Raw genomic sequence first — 16,971 nt, 5'->3', positions numbered from 1 at the left:
ATATATCGGCATCGATCCAAGCACAAATATATTAATAAGGAAATATAAACTCAATAAACTCCTTGGTTGGCATAAGCAATTTCCAGACTTTTTCAAAAATGCCCGTGCTTGTCAAAAAATAGAGGTTTTGATTTCAACTGTAATACTGTGTGCCCTGCAGTGGGTGGCAGTAAAGCCCACTTGACGGGAAAATCAGCATTTCACTTGACGAGGAAGAACACGGAAGTAGGAAGCAGTCGTGGTAACTTTGCTCATCAGCCTTTTTTATTTGTAAAATGACAGAATCTAAAGCACAAAATATGAGCTCTGCTCCCCTTGATGCCTTCAGCAACTTAAGGGTCACTTCTATATGGACATTCCTGCAAACCGTAAGTGCACACTAGCAATATGTTTGTAACGTATGGCCATTATGTCTTCGGTTCAGGTAACTTTGGGCCGACAGGCTACGTTGCGTGTTTTGTTTTTTTTTTTAAATGAAGGTACATATATTAGATAGCAAGATCTTAAACCATATTAGTGTCATTCTTCGATATTCGAAAAATAATTAACGTTAAAATCAGTGGACGGTGGACGAACAGTACTTGTTTTGTTGTCAATTTGTTCAGAGCAGTAACGTTAGTTTGGTCAAGTATCTGTTTTGATTTGTTTTTGTTAACATGTTAACAAGTTAGTTAACATGTATAACCTGACAAGGTTTATCTACTTTCCATTTCACGCATTTATTTCCGTTTTATTTCTTTCTCAGATCCAGTGGACTGAGCCATGGCTAATGGGTCTCCTCGCGTTCCATGCATTTTGTTTTATCTCCACACTATTTACCTGCAAATACTACCGTCTTCAGATATGTCTGTTCTTAATGATGGGTAAGTCAATCTCCCGACTATTACTGTCTCCGAATGACCATGATGAGTGTCTGAAGGTATGACGCTGATTGATTGGCAGGTGTTGACCCTTGTCGGTCTTTCCTGCCTTTCCATAACCCCCCACCACACTACTAATGGCTTAATGACATGGTGAACTGTACTTTGTTAAATGTACCATTACACTAGTTTGAAATGGCCTAAAACTTGTTTGTAAACCTGAGTTTGTGCTCTGAATATAACCTGTACTCCAATTTGACATACAGTTGGAATGGTGGCCAGTGCAGAGTATCTGAATGAGCTTGCTGCTATGAACTGGAGGTGAGTGTCTCTAAACAGTCAGTTTGAAACCTCTTCCACATCCTGTCTCAAATTACACTTACAATTCCCTGTGCCGCTCTACTTTAGCTTGTTCTCCAAGTTCCAGTATTTCGACTCCAAAGGAATGTTCATCTCATTGGTGTACTCAGTCCCTCTTCTGTTCAATGCCATCATCATTGTGGTGAGTTTGGTTTGAGTTTAGTAGTGGTTATTTACCTTCCTGAGGTAACCCTCCAAAAGTGAAAGCATTTCTTCTCAGTTCTCTCCATCTGAAGCTCTGATTGAAATGCTTTTTCAGAATAATGTTTGAGTACTGTGTGTGTGTGTGTGTGTGTGTTTCTCCAGGGTGTGTGGGTGTATCGTACCTTCTGCACCATGACTGAGCTGAAGACCATGCAACTGAAGAGGAAAGCAGCTCGGCAGCAGAGCCAGAAGAAGACGCAGTAACTCCCCGACAGCCACTGAGGCACTCTCTGGAACCGGCCCTCACAGAAACGACCACTGGCATGACCCAAGTTTCACAAGCTGGTGTGGTGTCGCCTACACACCATACATCTTTTTCCATGTCAGTCAGTTTGTATTTTGTTCCCTACAACCATGGTCTCTTTAATCAGGACTGAGCAAGTACAAGATGATTGTGGAACTGAATCCTGGCACCACAGTGAAGCCTTGGCAGCCTTGATAAGATATTCAGAGGCCTATGTTTAGAGAAGGCCTACTTTATTTATGTGTCAGATTTAGGTGATCTCCATTGCGTGCATGTGTGTGTGTGCGTGCGAGAGACCAAATGAGAGGGTATGTGTGTGTGGGTGTGTTTTTTGTGGGACAGAGGGTGAGGTTTTTTTTTTTTTTTTGCGTGTGTTCAAATGCACACTTTTTACTTTGCTCCACTGCTGAATTTAACCACATCCACCCTCACGTGTGGTCTGCTCTCAGAACTCAGATGCAGTATTATTATTGTGTCTTACTGGAAGAGCAGAATACTAAGCATGCATTTACAGAGATCCATCAATAGGGGGCATACAAAGTCCTAGCTCGGTGCAGTGAGCTCTGTTGGTCTGCTATATGGATTGATGAAAAATGTAGCATATTGTCACTATTGGTGGTGGACTGTTTTCATGAATATGCAAATGAATTTTTTTTTTTTTTTTTTTTTATAGAATGCATGCCTTTTTTTATTTATTTCTTTAAACAGTTGATACTGGGGGCATTTGCTTGGAACATTACTGCAGTTGTTGTAGCAAATTTAGCAAAATTCCTGAATTTGTCTCCATGGGACTATGATAATAAATAACTCGGAAAATCCATTTTCTGTCTATTTTCTGTCTTCACTCAAATCCCAAGATTCGTGAGAATTTTTTGTAGAAATTCATGTAGCAATTTTTTTTTTGTCAAGGTATTTCTTCAGGAGAGTTTCACACGCAGACAACTAATGTGCTTCACGTGAGTGAAAGCAAAAGGGACACTCAAAATAAAAAATAAAGACAAAGTACTTGAGTGAAAATCTCAACAAAGTAGTGATCAAAAGAGAAGAGAGTCATAATTTACAGACAGTTCAAAATATTGTAAAAGTAGCCAGAGTTTTACGTCTTTTGAAACACCTTGATTAAGTCCACAACAGAGCTGTTAGTCTGAGACGTCAGTTTAAATTAAGTTTTCAAGGTCATAGGCATATGAAAACAGTTTTTAAGAATAATTTACGAACTGCTACTACATTCACACATTATGGCAGTTTGATTCATGCAGTAACAAAACGGCTAAATTCTTCAATTTGTTTATAGTTTGGACTAAAGCTTAGTTCATGGATCTGAGAGCCCTATCCTCAGGTTCAGAAAGAGAGTTGTGATACTCTTTGATGTCGTCGCCACACGATGAAAAGTTCCAAAAAAACTGTGCTGAATGGCTGAATCACAGGAGGGTGGGATGTATTTCTGGATGCTGGAGGGCGTACTCAATGCAAGGCATGGAAAAGCCTTGCCATTTTTTCCACTGTCTCTTATGGGAGTGTCACCACTCTGTTTTCTCTACCACTCTCTGCTCAGGTCATATTCAGACATGTATTCTGGGCCTGAACCAATCCTCAAAGCAGAAAAGCACTTTTAAACTTTTCTGTGGATAGCTGAAAGTAATGATTTTAAGTATAAGTATATATATACACTCTTTTGATCCCGTGAGGGAAATTTGGTCTCTGCATTTATCCCAATCCGTGAATTAGTGAAACACACACAGCACACAGTGTACACACAGTGAGGTGAAGCACACACTAATCCCGGCGCAGTTAGCTGCCTGCATCAACAGCGGCGCTCGGGGAGCAGTGAGGGTTAGGTGCCTTGCTCAAGGGCACTTCAGTCGTGCCTACTGGTCGGGGTTCGAACCGGCAACCCTCCGGTTACAGGGCCGAAGTGCTAACCAGTAGGCCACGGCTGCCCCCACTTTTTAAGAGAAGTGTGTCCTGGTCTCTGTTCTAGCAGCATTATTCTGAATGAGCTGCAGCTGTTCCAGTCTAGCCTGGAAACCAGACTCTCTAAAGTACGTAGGCAGGCAGAGGCCAGGCTAGTTCCAGTCATCCACCCTACCAGACATTTAAGCATGGATAAGCTTCTCTTTTTTTGGGACACCAAAGCCTTGATTCCGACAAGATTGTTTTGACATCATTAAAGACTGTTTGGTGATTCTTTTTGCCAAGTTTGTCAAACTTGTTTTTTATAGCCCGAGAACCAAGGTGTTTACTAACACAAATCTCTTCTCTTGTTTTGTCTTTATTCAATTAAAGAAACATTTGACTGATCCAGTTGTAAGCCATTTATAGAGAAAAAAATCACATACAGTGTACAGCTGAGCAACAAGATAAAATTGTCCCTTTAGGTCAATATGGCACCAGTATCCTGCCCTGACATTTGACAAGGGCAGTGGACATTTGACCACTACTCCACTTCTGGTGCCAAAGGGCCTCTTCAGCCCCGGGACCTAATGGAGTGTCCTACCGGTTGTATAAGAGTGCACCAGATGTTTTAAGATTTCTATGGCAATTAATGAAGATAGTTTGGAAAAAGCAGAGTATTCCCAAGGCTTGGCGGAGGGCTGGGGGAATATTTATTCCCAAAGAAAAGGATGCAGTGGAGATTAATCAATTTAGGCCAATTACTCTACTGAATGTTGAAGGGAAGGTTTTCTTCAGTGTGGTGGCACGGAGACTGACAAATTACCTTGAAAGGAATAAATTAATTGATACCACGGTGCAAAAAGCTGGAATTCCTGGCTTCTCCAGGTGCTTAGAGCATACCAGCATGATTTGGCACCAAATTCAATTAGTAAAGCGTGAGAAGAGAGACCTGCACGTTGTGTTCTTGGATTTGGCGAATGCTTTTGGGTCTGTGCCGCATAGTCTGTTGTGGGAGGCTTTTGATTATTTCAGAATCTCGGGTAGCATTAAAAGCCTAGTAAAAGCATACTTTCTGGATATTCAATTATGTTACAGGGTGGCAACAACTCGAGATAGGAATCATGGCGGGATGTACCATCTCCCCACTTGCTTTTACAATGGCAATGGAGGTCATCATTAGGGCCTCAAAATGGGTAGTGGGTGGGGAGAAGTTGCAGAGAGGGCCAAGCCTCCCCCCGATTAGGGCTTTCATGGACGATATGACAACCTTGACGTCAACCGTTCCATGCACCAACAGGTTGCTGGATAAGTTCAATAGTAATCTGCAATGGGCCAGAATGAAGGTGAAGCCAAGTAAGTCTAGGAGTCTCTCAATTGTTAAAGGGAAGGTAATAGATAAGAAGTTTGCTATAAATAAAGAGGTGATTCCCACAGTTCTGGAGAAACCAGTGAAGAGTCTGGGTAGGTGGTATGATGCAAGCCTTAGTGATAAATCACAGGTTGAAGACTTGAGACAGGTCACTAAGCAAGGTATTGCAAAAATTGACAAGTCAGGGCTGCCAGGTAAGCTCAAGCTGTGGTGTTTGCAGTTTGGTTTGTTGCCTCGGCTAATGTGGCCATTGACAGTTTATGAAGTTCCTCTGTCAAAGGTAGAGAGGTTGGAAAAAATGATCAACTCCTTTGTCAGAAAATGGCTCGGAGTCCCACGCTGCTTAAGCAGTGTAGCCTTGTATGGGAAGGGCATTGTAGAGTTGCCAATATCTAGTCTGACAGAGGAATTTAAGTGTGCTAAGGCTAGATAGGAAATGACTCTTACTCAGTCCAAGGACCCAGTGGTGAGGAAAGTTGCTCCCACAGTTAATGCAGGGAGGAAGTGGAACCCAGAGCAGGCAGTTAAGCAAGCTCAATCATCATTGAAGCATAGGGATATAATGGGCCATGTGCAGCACGGGCGGGGGGGTCTAGGGGTGGGCATGAGTAAACCCTTGTGGAGTAAGGCTTCTGCAGGAGAAAAGAGGAAAATGGTAGTGGAGGAAATGCATAGACAGGAGGAGGCTGTAAGATGTACTAAGGCAGTGTCACAGGCAAAACAAGGGCAGTGGGTGAACTGGGAAGGGGTGGAAAAAAGACGGATTAAATGGAAAGATCTATGGGGCATGGAAGCTGGTAAGATCAAATTTATGTTAGGTGCTACATATGATGTGCTCCCATCTCCCAAGAATTTAAGTCAATGGTTTGGTGAGGATGATAAATGCATACTTTGCTCGTGTGTGGGCAGTCTCCACCATATCCTATCAGGGTGCAAGGTAAGTCTCACCCAGGGGCGGTATACGTGGCGTCATAACCAGGTATTGAAATGTGTGGCAGCGGCAATAGAGGATAAAAGGAGAGAAGTCAATTCATTAGCAGCTAGTAAAGGGGTAAGGCAAATTAACTTTGTACGTCAGGGGGATAAACCTTGCAGGTGTAAAACCGCCAGTTGAAAAATGGGAAATGAAGGTTGATCTTGGCCAGCAGATGGCGGTACCTCCACATATAGTGAGTACTAAACTACGACCCGACGTAATTCTATGGTCGAATTCAGAGAAGATAGTTTACTTCATTGAACTCACTGTTCCTTGGGAAGACAGAGTGGAAGTGGCCAATGAGCTGAAGAGAGCTAAATACACTGAAATAGCAGAGGAGGCAGCCAAGCGAGGTTGGAGTGCACGATTAAGGCCTATTGAAATTGGTGCACGTGGGTTTGTGGCCAGATCTGCTATTGGCTTGCTGTCTGAATTGGGCATTTGTGGTCGAAGTCTAAGGCAGGTGGTTAGTAACATGTCTTTAGCAGCAGAACGGGCAAGCGAATGGTTGTGGGTGAGAAGTTACCCTTCCTGGGGCGCAAGCTAAGGTAAGCTAACTGGCTCATTTGTTTTGTGTTTGTGATGGACTGTGCCTAGGTTGATGGTACTTGGTTAAGGTTTTTTATGGTTTATGGTTCAGTCCGCATCAACGGGATGGACCCACCTAGCCAACTTAGACCATGCCTAGGTTGGTTAAGGGTATTTGGATGTTTGTTGTGGTAATATGGTGGCAGCATGGGGCGTAAGCTAACTGGCTAATTTGTTTTGTGTTTGCGATGGGGCCTAAGCTAACTGGCTAATTTGTTTTGTGTAACTTCTTTTGTTTGTGATGGGCTGTGCCCAGGTTGATGGTTGGTTGGCCAAGGTTTTTATGGCTATGGTTCAGTCCACATCAACGGGACGGACCAACCTAGCCAACCTTGACCATGCCTGGGCTGGTTAAGAGTATTTTGGGTATTGGATATTTCAATGTGGTAATATGGTGGCAGCATGGAGGGGAGTGTCTCCAGGACGCTGGTTTCACTGTTAAGCCTTCATGAGGTGTCGTGGGCCTAACTTAACGAAACATCGGTGAATGAGGGTGCCCACTTGATAACCCCAATGACATGCCGCATACTATATACTGCTGTTGGATGGGCCATTTGTATTGTGTTTGTGACCATTTGTTGGCGGATTTGAGGGTAGTGTGCTTTTTTAAAGTTAAACTTGAGCAGGGGCTTCTGAATGTGTTTTTACCTTGGATTTTTGGCACAAGGGATTTTAACATCTAATCCTGTGTATTAATGTAACAGCTGAGCAACAACAAGATAAAATTGTCCCTTTAGGTCAATATGGCACCAGTTTCCTGCCCTGACATTTGACAAGGGCAGTGGACATTTGCCCACTACTCTACTTCTGGTGCCAAAGCATCCTCAACACCTAGCAATGCTATGGATTGCTCTTCAGGAAGTGTAAAAAGGTATACCTTCATTGTATTTTGATTAAATATTTATTTGCAAGTAACTAAAGTAGTCAGAAGCATCATTGCGCTTATTTTCATTGGTCGGATGGAGCAGTAGATCTCAGCTCACACCGAGGCTTTGCAGGTCATGCTTCTTAAGGGCATTCCAGAACCGTATGTTTTATTTTCATTAAAAAAAAGTACAGGTTATCATGTTGTCTGTGTCTTAAGCCAACATTCCACAACAGAGGAAACCATGTCTACCCTCTCCCTAGGCATCAGTCATGTCTAAATAGACTGAGTTTATCTTCTCTTCATATTTCATTCAACATTCATCTCTTATCTCTGGAAGATACGGCTCCCCCTGAGTCCAGCTGTGCGTCCACATGTTTACTTACAAAGTGTTTTATTTCCCCCTCCACTCCATGGTGCGGCCCATGCTCTGTCAGAACTGTCACACCTTGTAAATATTTAACAGCTATAAGTAATGCCATTTTGGACATGTGCGGCTGAATAACAAGAGCTGACATTTACGGAGGTCCTGCTCGGACATGTCCGCTCCAGCAGGTGCAGGTGGGGAGCGTAATTGGGAGAGGGTTGAGCCTGCTGGGTCCGACAGCGGTGACCCCCCCCCACCCCACTGGCCCCTTGTGACTCCCAAGTTGGATGATTTGAGCGGCGCCTGTCTTGGCGAGCTAGACCTCCCGTTGCCACTACGCTGGGGAGTGGAGTTCTGGCTATGTATCGTATTTCCTCACTGAACCGCAGGTCACGAGAGATGCCTTTTAGGAGTAGAGATGCGGCATAGCGCTGCTTCTTGAGAAAGGTGGGCCTATCAGGGCCTGCTGCTGTCATGTGGCCTGCGGTTCCTCTCCAGTCCTGTGGTCAGCACACATAGGAGGAGGCGAAGGCCTCTTTGGCTTCCATGGAAGAATCCGTAAGGCCTTTTAGAACACTCGGATGTTCCGAAACCCTTCTGATAATTCAGAGCAGCCTAATGTTAAACATAATGTTCATCAGATGCACTTAAGCTGACTTCCAGAGGAAGAAGAGTTGCAATAAATAATGGGTTGTCTATTCTTGGAGAGACTCATTAAAATAAAGCATCCTCTCAAGCTCTTCAGTGGGAGATCGGAAGAGGAGCAGGAACAATAGTCTTTAATATGCCATGAAATCAACTTTATAAATCAAATGATATTTGGAGTTAATGATACTGTATGTGGGAAGTGAATATTGTTGAAGAACCCATAAACCATGAGACAATATCTGATGTTTCCTGAGTGTGTGTGGCACGGTATAGGCAGGGATGTACTGGAGGCTAAACACAAGTAAACACAGTTTATCCACCTCTCAAAAGAGTTTATTCACCAATTGCAATTTTAACATTCAATAATCACACTGTAGTATCCACATTCTCAATATGTACACTCAATACTCTAGGAACCATTAATACCACTGGTATTGTTATAAACATTGGACAATAACCTCCACCATCATCAAACATGTTCTGAATGCCTTTTTAAAAAATCTGATACCGCATGGCGCAGTCTATCTCACCAAGATCACAGAAATCATAGTTAGTGCAGCAGATTACTAAAGTTCACTTTGGTATAGAAGCATGAAATTTGGCACAGATACTCTCTAAGGGCCACTATTTTGGAAAAAGGTGCTGTGTGTGTGTGTGTGTGTGTGTGTGTGTGTGATTGCGAAATTAATGTGTGTTTGGTGTGCACTATGTTAGAGTAAAAGCTAGTGAGTGTGTGTGTGTCTCCTCATGTCTCTTGCACCTCATCCTCTCTGTGAGGGGTTTCTTCTGTGGTTCACCCCCCCCCCCCACCACCACCACCCCTGCGGTCCCGCTCGGACGGCTCGCAGCATCCACAGCCTGGCCTGGTCCAAGTGGTGAGTCAGGTCTCAGGGCCTCAGCAGCATCTGCAACCCATCCCCTGCACCATCGCCCTGGCAACCAGTCGTCTCTGAGTAAACCTTGTTAAAACAACACAAAACAAATGGCCCCGTTCCCTTCTTGTCCTCTATCCTCTCCTCTCTTTCTGTCTCTTTCTCTCTCCCTCTCTCGCTCTGTTTGATGCTGCCCCAAACCTTTCCTCCAGTTCTGGGATGTCCGTGTCTCCTCCCCGACCCCCCCACCCCCTTGGCTTGTTTACTGTTTGTTTTTGATCTTCTGCTCGCTCCAAAATAGAGACGTAAACAGGAGAGATTGATTCCTGCCGTCGCTCAGGGGGAGTAAACAGTGTGCTTCTCTCTCCGCGCGGCGAGTTGAATCGGTGCGAGCAAATCCCTGTAGTCCACTTGGCCTCGCATGACCGGATACAGCACCGAGGAATGAAGAGGCCAAGGTTTGTTCCTCCATGTGTGCTTGCTTACTCCCTCTCCCTCTCTCTCAGTGATCCTCCTGTTCCTCCATATGCTTACATGCAGAGTTGTGGAGTGTTAATCCAGACCCACACGGTCCGAGTGGGATACAGTCGGTGTGCGTAAACCGAGGAGCCACAAACTGGGCCAATTAGGGGTCGGGGGTGTGGAGGGGACAGATAGGTTTGACCGGAGGCAAAAACTTGGTCAGATCTGCTACTGCTACTGTGTTGGTTCTGTGGGTTGGCAGTGACACACTAACACTAACACACACACACACACACACACACACACACACACACACACACAGTGTGTCTGTGTGTGTGTTTGTAAATGGTTCACATTAGCTGTTAAAAAGGAATTACTGTAAACAATATGTACGTCACACACAAATTAGGTAATGTAAACCCTTCCTTCCTGTAATAGAGCCAGAACATCTGACGAAGAGACCCAGAAACCGGATACTCCTCCCTGCATCCACAGAACAGGACCTCCAAGTGGAGCTATAGAAAGGGACACCCTACGCAAAGAACATGGCCGATAGATAGGCTTTACGGTAATCAGGTCCACGTCACTTTCTCACGTAAGTCATCAGGGCTGGAGATGGTAATAGGAGAAGCTGGTGGAGGCCCGCTGGCTTTACTGTAACACGGCCCAGTGGTATTGATCTGCTGGTCCCACTCTCTGCTCGGTGTTTTTCGCAGAAGGAGAGCTCCTCCAGCGGCGGCCACGTGCACACAGCTCTCAGCGCATAATGCCTCAGCTCGTGGAACCCAGGCTGCCAGAACCACAGAGCGGCCACAACACACACACACACACATACAAACATACTCTCTCTTCTCTCTCTCTCTCTCTCTCTCTCTCTCTCTCTCTCTCTCTCTCTCTCTCTCTCTCTCTCTCTCTCTCTCACACACACACACATACAAACATACTCTCTCTTTTCCTCTCTCTCTCTCTCTCTCTCTCACACACGCACGCACACACACACACACTCTCTCTTTTCCTCTCTCTCTTTCTCTCTCTCTCTATCTCTCTCTCTCTCACACACAAACACACACACAAACTTGTGTTTGAACACTCCAGGGTTTGGGCCAAAGACTTTCTCCAGTACAAGCTCACAACCAACCCACACTAACACCAATAAATCCCCATGTACTGTACAGTATACCCCAAAATTGGATTATATGCATCACTACAGAGCTATAGACAGTGTTAGTGCCAGATTACATCAGCACTTCTTTTTTTTTTTTTTTTTTTATTTGCAAACATCATTGACATTACAGAAAATGCAACACTACGACATGCACATGAATACTACATCACGACAAACAGGCGTACATTACATAAACACATACTGTAACTTAACAAGACATCACATTGACTTGGCTTCCACAAACATAACACAACATAACATTAATAACAGAAAGGCTAAGGATGATTTAGTCCAGGATGATTACAGATATGATTATCAGGGATGAAATTGATGACCGGAATGAAAAGAAGGGGGATGGGGGTGTGCGGATGGTAGCTCTAAGAGTGTGAATGAGGTGGTGTTGGGATGGGGGTGGGGATGGGGGTGAGGGGTAGTGAGTATGTGAGGATGATGTGTGTGTGTGTGTGTGTGTGTGTGTGCGCATATGTATAAGGCTGGTTTGCTGTTGGGCCAGGAGGAGAGAAGCTGGAACATAGAGAGGGAGGGTTTCAGGAGAGGAGTTGTAATTATTCTATTAATGATAAGTATAATAACAGGAATATTACATCAGATTACATCAGCACTTCTGATTACATCATCACACTTTCTGCCCAGTGATGCGAGTCCGTCAGCTGACCAGTCGGCAGGTTTCCCATCACTAAGTAATAATTCCTGAGCTCACCAGCAATAACATGATATGGGTCCGCGCATGTAAACACACTGTACTCGGAATCAATCTCCCATCAGCTCTTGAGTTATGAGGGCACTTTTCCCATGCAGAGTCTGATGAGAGGGTGACTCACGTGCAACAGAGGAGCCGAGATGGAGTCCGTCAGAACTGGGTGGGCTTTGCGCCAAGATGGAGGGTCTGTTTGAAACGGAAGACAGCTGCCTGCTGCCTCCCTCCCTACATAGAGAGCTGTCTCACTAGACATGACTTTGGATAAAATGCATCTTTTAAAAATGAGCGTAGCACTCTAGAATTTTTGGTTAACACTACGGTATGACGTTAGCAAAGGCCGGAAGTTAAACTACAGTAAATTAGCTTATGTATGCTAGTAGGCTAACGGTATAAATTAGTTTCACTTTTTGGCTAAAAAAAGTAACTAAATTAGTTTTTGGCATGCTCTTGAAGGCATATACAGTGCCTAGTGGGTTAGTGTAAAGGAAAACTTTTCTGAAAATTGACAGGTGTGCACAATATTATTTTTGAAAACGGAGAGGGTGAAATGTCATTTATGTAAATAGCCGGCCACGTGTAGACATAGCATATATCTAAAGCCACCACAGTGCTTAAAGGAGAATTCCAGTGTGATATTGACCTAAAGTGTGTTGAAACATGATACCGAGTGTGAACGTATGTCTCATAGGCCATCTCGGCTTGTCCCCTGCACTCCAAAATCTGGCGCTAGTTAGCCGATGCTACCAACAGCTTTTTCAATGGTGGTGCTTCGGCATCGGGCTAGCCATGCAAATAAATCACTGTTTTAACTGTCACTGTCACGATAAGTCGAGCGACGAGTAAGAATGAACAGGTATGATAAGGGATCAGATTCCAAAAATAATTCTGTGGAAATGCATGGATTCCAGTTTCTTCTAGTAGCAGCAACTGGAATCCATGCATTTCCACGGAATTATTTTTGAAATCTGATCCCTTATCATACCTGTTCATTCTTACTCGCCGCCGAATTTATCGTGGACTAAATTCAAGATGGCTGCAAACGCTAAACTTCGTTGAAGATACTGTCTGTATAAATCGTCTTGTAAGTAAACTACCAGTGCTTTTTCAAAGTTCTCAATGTCTCGTTTTAAATGTCAGGGCCCTCGGAAGTCTACCAATGAAGTGTGGAGATACATTGAGCCTCGTAAATGGTGTAAAACAGTGATTTATTTGCATGGCTAGCCCGATGCCGAAGCACCACCATTGAAAAAGCTGTTGGTAGCATCGGCTAACTAGCCAGATTTTTGGAGTGCAGGGGACAAGCCGAGATGGGCTATGAGACATACGTTCACACTCGGTATCATGTTTCACCACACTTTAGGTCAATATCACACCGGAATTCTCCTTTAAGGTCAAAACCTCGACAAACCTTTTTGTGATGTCCCGAAGCTAACGTCACATAGCGGTTCTCCCTGTCGATCCATCGCCCTGTCGATTTGTCTGACCGCCCACTTTTACGTGTTCCCCACCACACGCTGGGGTCCGGTTGTGTGACTGCTCTCAACCTTGGGCCCCCAATGGGGTGAGGTGAGGTGATGTGATGTGTGTGCAGTTGTGACGGAGCGATATGCACCCCGTCACTATAAAGAGCGCTTTTGAGTACTTATGAACATTATGAGCGCTATTGAGTGCTTATGAACATTGTGAGCGCTACATTAAAATAATGGACTGTTTTGCTTCTACTCAAATAATGACTGTGAAATAATATTAAGGAATCGGGTATGAATGCTTTGTAACTGTGATGCGGTTCGGACTTTTGGTATACTAGCGTGGCAACTACTTTATGAAGCGATGCAACTCTTAATTGACATTGTCAGCGAGTGCGGGAGATTGCGGTTGTATTGGCATGATGCGCGTGAGCCTGGCTTTCCACACACTCATCCATTCATTCACACTGGAGAACTTCGTATTAATCGCGGAGCTTACCTGCAGCATTACCGATGTCTGCCAAAGTAAGGCGCATTGACTGTGGCTTCCTTATTCGCGCAGGAGCGCCAACAAGTGGACTGTACCACATCCAGGAGGGGTGTTTTGCTCCCGTGTTGTATTGTATCATTGTTTTAGCTGTAATGAGCTGTGATATTTAAATGTGGGCATATTAGCGTGTTCAACATGGAAGTTTGTATGTATTATACATGGTTTTGTTACTGAAATGTATTTCCTTCACTTAATTGATTTATGAATGCTGGTTCACTCCTGAGGGGAGGAGTAACTCACTTTATTACCTGTGTCCAGGTAATAGGGAATTCAGTGTCCAGGTAATAGGGAATTCAGTGTGTGTGTGTGGGGGTGGGGTGCAGTGCAGAGCAGAGGGGAGAGAGTTGGAGTTGAAGGACATCACGTGGCTTTGAGAAATTGGTGACTGTTGTGAACCACGGATATGTGTGAAGGAAGATAAAAAAAGACCTTGTTGATGTGTTGAGCTCTCTCTCTCTCTCTCACTAACTCTCTCTCTCTCTCTCTCTTACACACCCAAACACACACAAACTTAAACACACACACACACACACACACGTACACACAAACACACTAGCTTATTTGCCAATTTCTTTTATCTCTCCCTTGAAGTCCGGAGATGGGCTACATTGCGCTGGCACTTGCGCTGGTGGTGGCAGTAAAGGCATGGGGGCTATGAAATGTGTTCACATGCAAGGCCACACAGACAGGCCAGTGGAACTACAGAGGTCACAGGGAAGGTCATACACGCTCTACGCAGACCAAACATTAAAAGCTGTCTTTTGCATTCAACAACATTAATGAGGATAAATGAGTGCTCCTCACGAACTCTCTGCTCTAAGCCTTAGCTTTCCTGCACCATATCTCTCTCAGCAAATGGTTTTCTTTTCTGATTTGGAGCACATTCCTTTGAAAAAAATATGGTTTTAAGAGGTTTTAAAATATTTTCCTTTCAGCGCAAATTTGTGGCTCATTCCAAGGGCAAGTCTTCCAGACCACTCTACTGTCATCGGTGACTATGTGTGAAACCATACATATGAGTTAGTGTGCTGAACAGATGAGTGTATGCGGCAGATACATTATGTGGCATGTACCCAAAATGTGTACTTCTAGCCATGTAGATGTGTGTGTGTGTGTGTGTGTGTGGGTGCATGTGAATGTGTGTGTGTGTGTGTTGGTGCATGTAAATGTGTGTGTGTGTGTGTGTGTGCATGTCTGTGTTTGTACAAATAGTCCCTGTGTTCTGCTCCAGTGTGTGTTGTGATTTAGTAAGTGCTTTGATTGTAAATCACTTGTGTGTGTGTGTGTGTGTGTGTGTGTCTGTATGTGTGCATGCGTGTATTTGTGTATGTGTATGTGTGTATCCATGTGTGTTTGTGCACATACTCCTTGCACTCTGCTCCAGTGTGTGTTGTGATTTAATAAGTGCTTTGAGTTTGTGTGTGTGTGTGTGTGTGTGAAGGGGGGGCTCATGAATAGGATCAGTGAGGAGCCACCTGCTGCCGCCACTGCTACTGCAGGGACCCTGTGTGTTTGAAGTGGCCCTGTACAAAGGAACATATCACCTCTATACTCCTACACACTCTCTCAGCCTCTCTGTGCTTGTCTGCTGCCAGCGTGAAGGACACTCTCCACAATCAACACCCGCAAGGCAACAGGTCCAGACAACATTCCTGGTTGTGTGCTGAAGGTCTGCGCAGAGGAGCTTAAGGAAGTCATCACGGATGTCTTTAACACTTCTTTGAGACAGGCTGTTGTTCCATCATGCTTCAAGGCCACCACTATCATGCCCGTGCCAAAGAAATCCACTCCATTCTGCTTTAATGACTATCACCCTGTGGCACTGACCCCTATCATCATGATGTGCTTTGAATGGCTATGTCACACATTAAATCCACAATCACATGGTGAAGTTTGTGGATGACACAACTGTGGTGGGTCTCATCTCCAAGGATGAGACCCACTACAGAAAGGTCAGCTTTCTGGCAACGTGGTGCAGAGACAACAACCTCCTGAATGTCAACAAGACCAGGGAGATTGTTGTTGACTTCTGGAGAGGCCACACCCAACACCCACCACTGACAATCAATGATGCTGCTGTGGAGAGAGTGAGCAGCACCAAATTCCTGGGGGTGCACATCAGTGAGGACCTCTAGACCAGGGTTTCTCAAACTTCTCAGGCCTAGGGCCCGGTTATGTCAGAATTCAGGGTCATCGGGCCCACCCGTACAATGCCAAGCTCTCGTAAAACGCCCCTCCCCACCCCCATCGAAATAATGTGTATAATGTATATAGGTGTGTAAAAGAATGATACATATTATTAGGGAGATTCTGTATGGTAGAAGCCAATAGATTCAGTGAATGATAATGGCCATTGACTTAACTCTGATTTTGCTTTAGGCCCTTTAGATTTTTAACCTTGAGAGGCCTATTCCTGTCACTGCTCTGCGGACAAGTGTGCACCTCATCGCGGACCGGCACTAGACCCGGCCCATAGTTTGAGAAACACTGCTCTTGACCACCATCACTGCATCACTGGTGAAGAACGCCTAGTGGCGCCTCTACTTCCCCCGCAAACTCAAGAGAACGAGAGCCCCCTCAACACATCATGTGCACATTCTACCGAGGCAGCTGGAAGAATCATTGGTGCCTCACTCCCCTCCCTGCAGAACATATACAACGCCCGCCTCACCCGCAAAGCGACCAGGATTGTGGGCGACTCCAGCCACCCCTCACACAGTCTCTTCGGCCTTCTGGGAGAAGATACCGGAGCCTCCATCCCCGCTCTACCAGACTTACAAACAGCTTCATCCACCAGGCTGTCAGGAAACTGCTCTAGACCCTGCCCGCCTGACTGCTGCCACAAGAAGTGTTTTTGCTGCTGTCTTCTAGTATGTATTTGCTGATAATATCCTTTTAGTCTTTTAATTTTTTTTAAAATCTTTTGTGCACTTTATGTCTTTCACAGTGGAATAGTAGAATACAGAAGTTTTTTTGATTCTTCTGTATGTCTGGTACAATAAATCTGACTTTTTGAATTTGACTATCTCTGTCAGTCATGTGTGTTGGACACAGTGACTAATTTAACACACACACACACACACACACCATAAACGTCCACATGCACGTCTGTCATATACATAAATGTCATATACATTTGCATCACATTCGCCTCTATGTGGTCCTCTGTGGTGATTGACTACAACAGGGAGAATTAACAATGCATAGTCTCCCCCTATGCTGTACGTCATTGCGTACGCAGCCTCTTCCAGACCTCCGTCACACACACACTCTCCCTCTCGACATCACACACATTCTCCTTTACTGCTCAAAACACTCCCACTTTCATGCGCACACACACACACACACACATACTGTA

General features: G+C 44.7%; 1 protein-coding gene across 1 annotated transcript; it reads left to right on the top strand.

Moving 5' to 3' along the window:
- Nucleotides 1-192: 192 nt before the first annotated feature.
- tmem18 (transmembrane protein 18) lies at nucleotides 193-2,488 on the top strand. The gene is made up of 5 exons (XM_048250505.1): nucleotides 193-368; nucleotides 746-863; nucleotides 1,127-1,181; nucleotides 1,269-1,362; nucleotides 1,527-2,488. Exons 1-5 carry the CDS (start codon nucleotides 276-278, stop codon nucleotides 1,626-1,628), a joined length of 462 nt encoding a protein of 153 aa, XP_048106462.1. The 5' UTR covers nucleotides 193-275; the 3' UTR covers nucleotides 1,629-2,488.
- The last annotated feature ends 14,483 nt before the right edge of the window (nucleotides 2,489-16,971 follow it).

Source organism: Alosa alosa, chromosome 8 (assembly GCF_017589495.1).
Source record: "Alosa alosa isolate M-15738 ecotype Scorff River chromosome 8, AALO_Geno_1.1, whole genome shotgun sequence".
Classification (NCBI taxonomy): domain Eukaryota; kingdom Metazoa; phylum Chordata; class Actinopteri; order Clupeiformes; family Clupeidae; genus Alosa; species Alosa alosa.
Note: the sequence above shows the minus strand (reverse complement) of the source record. Positions and strands in the feature narration are given on the sequence as shown.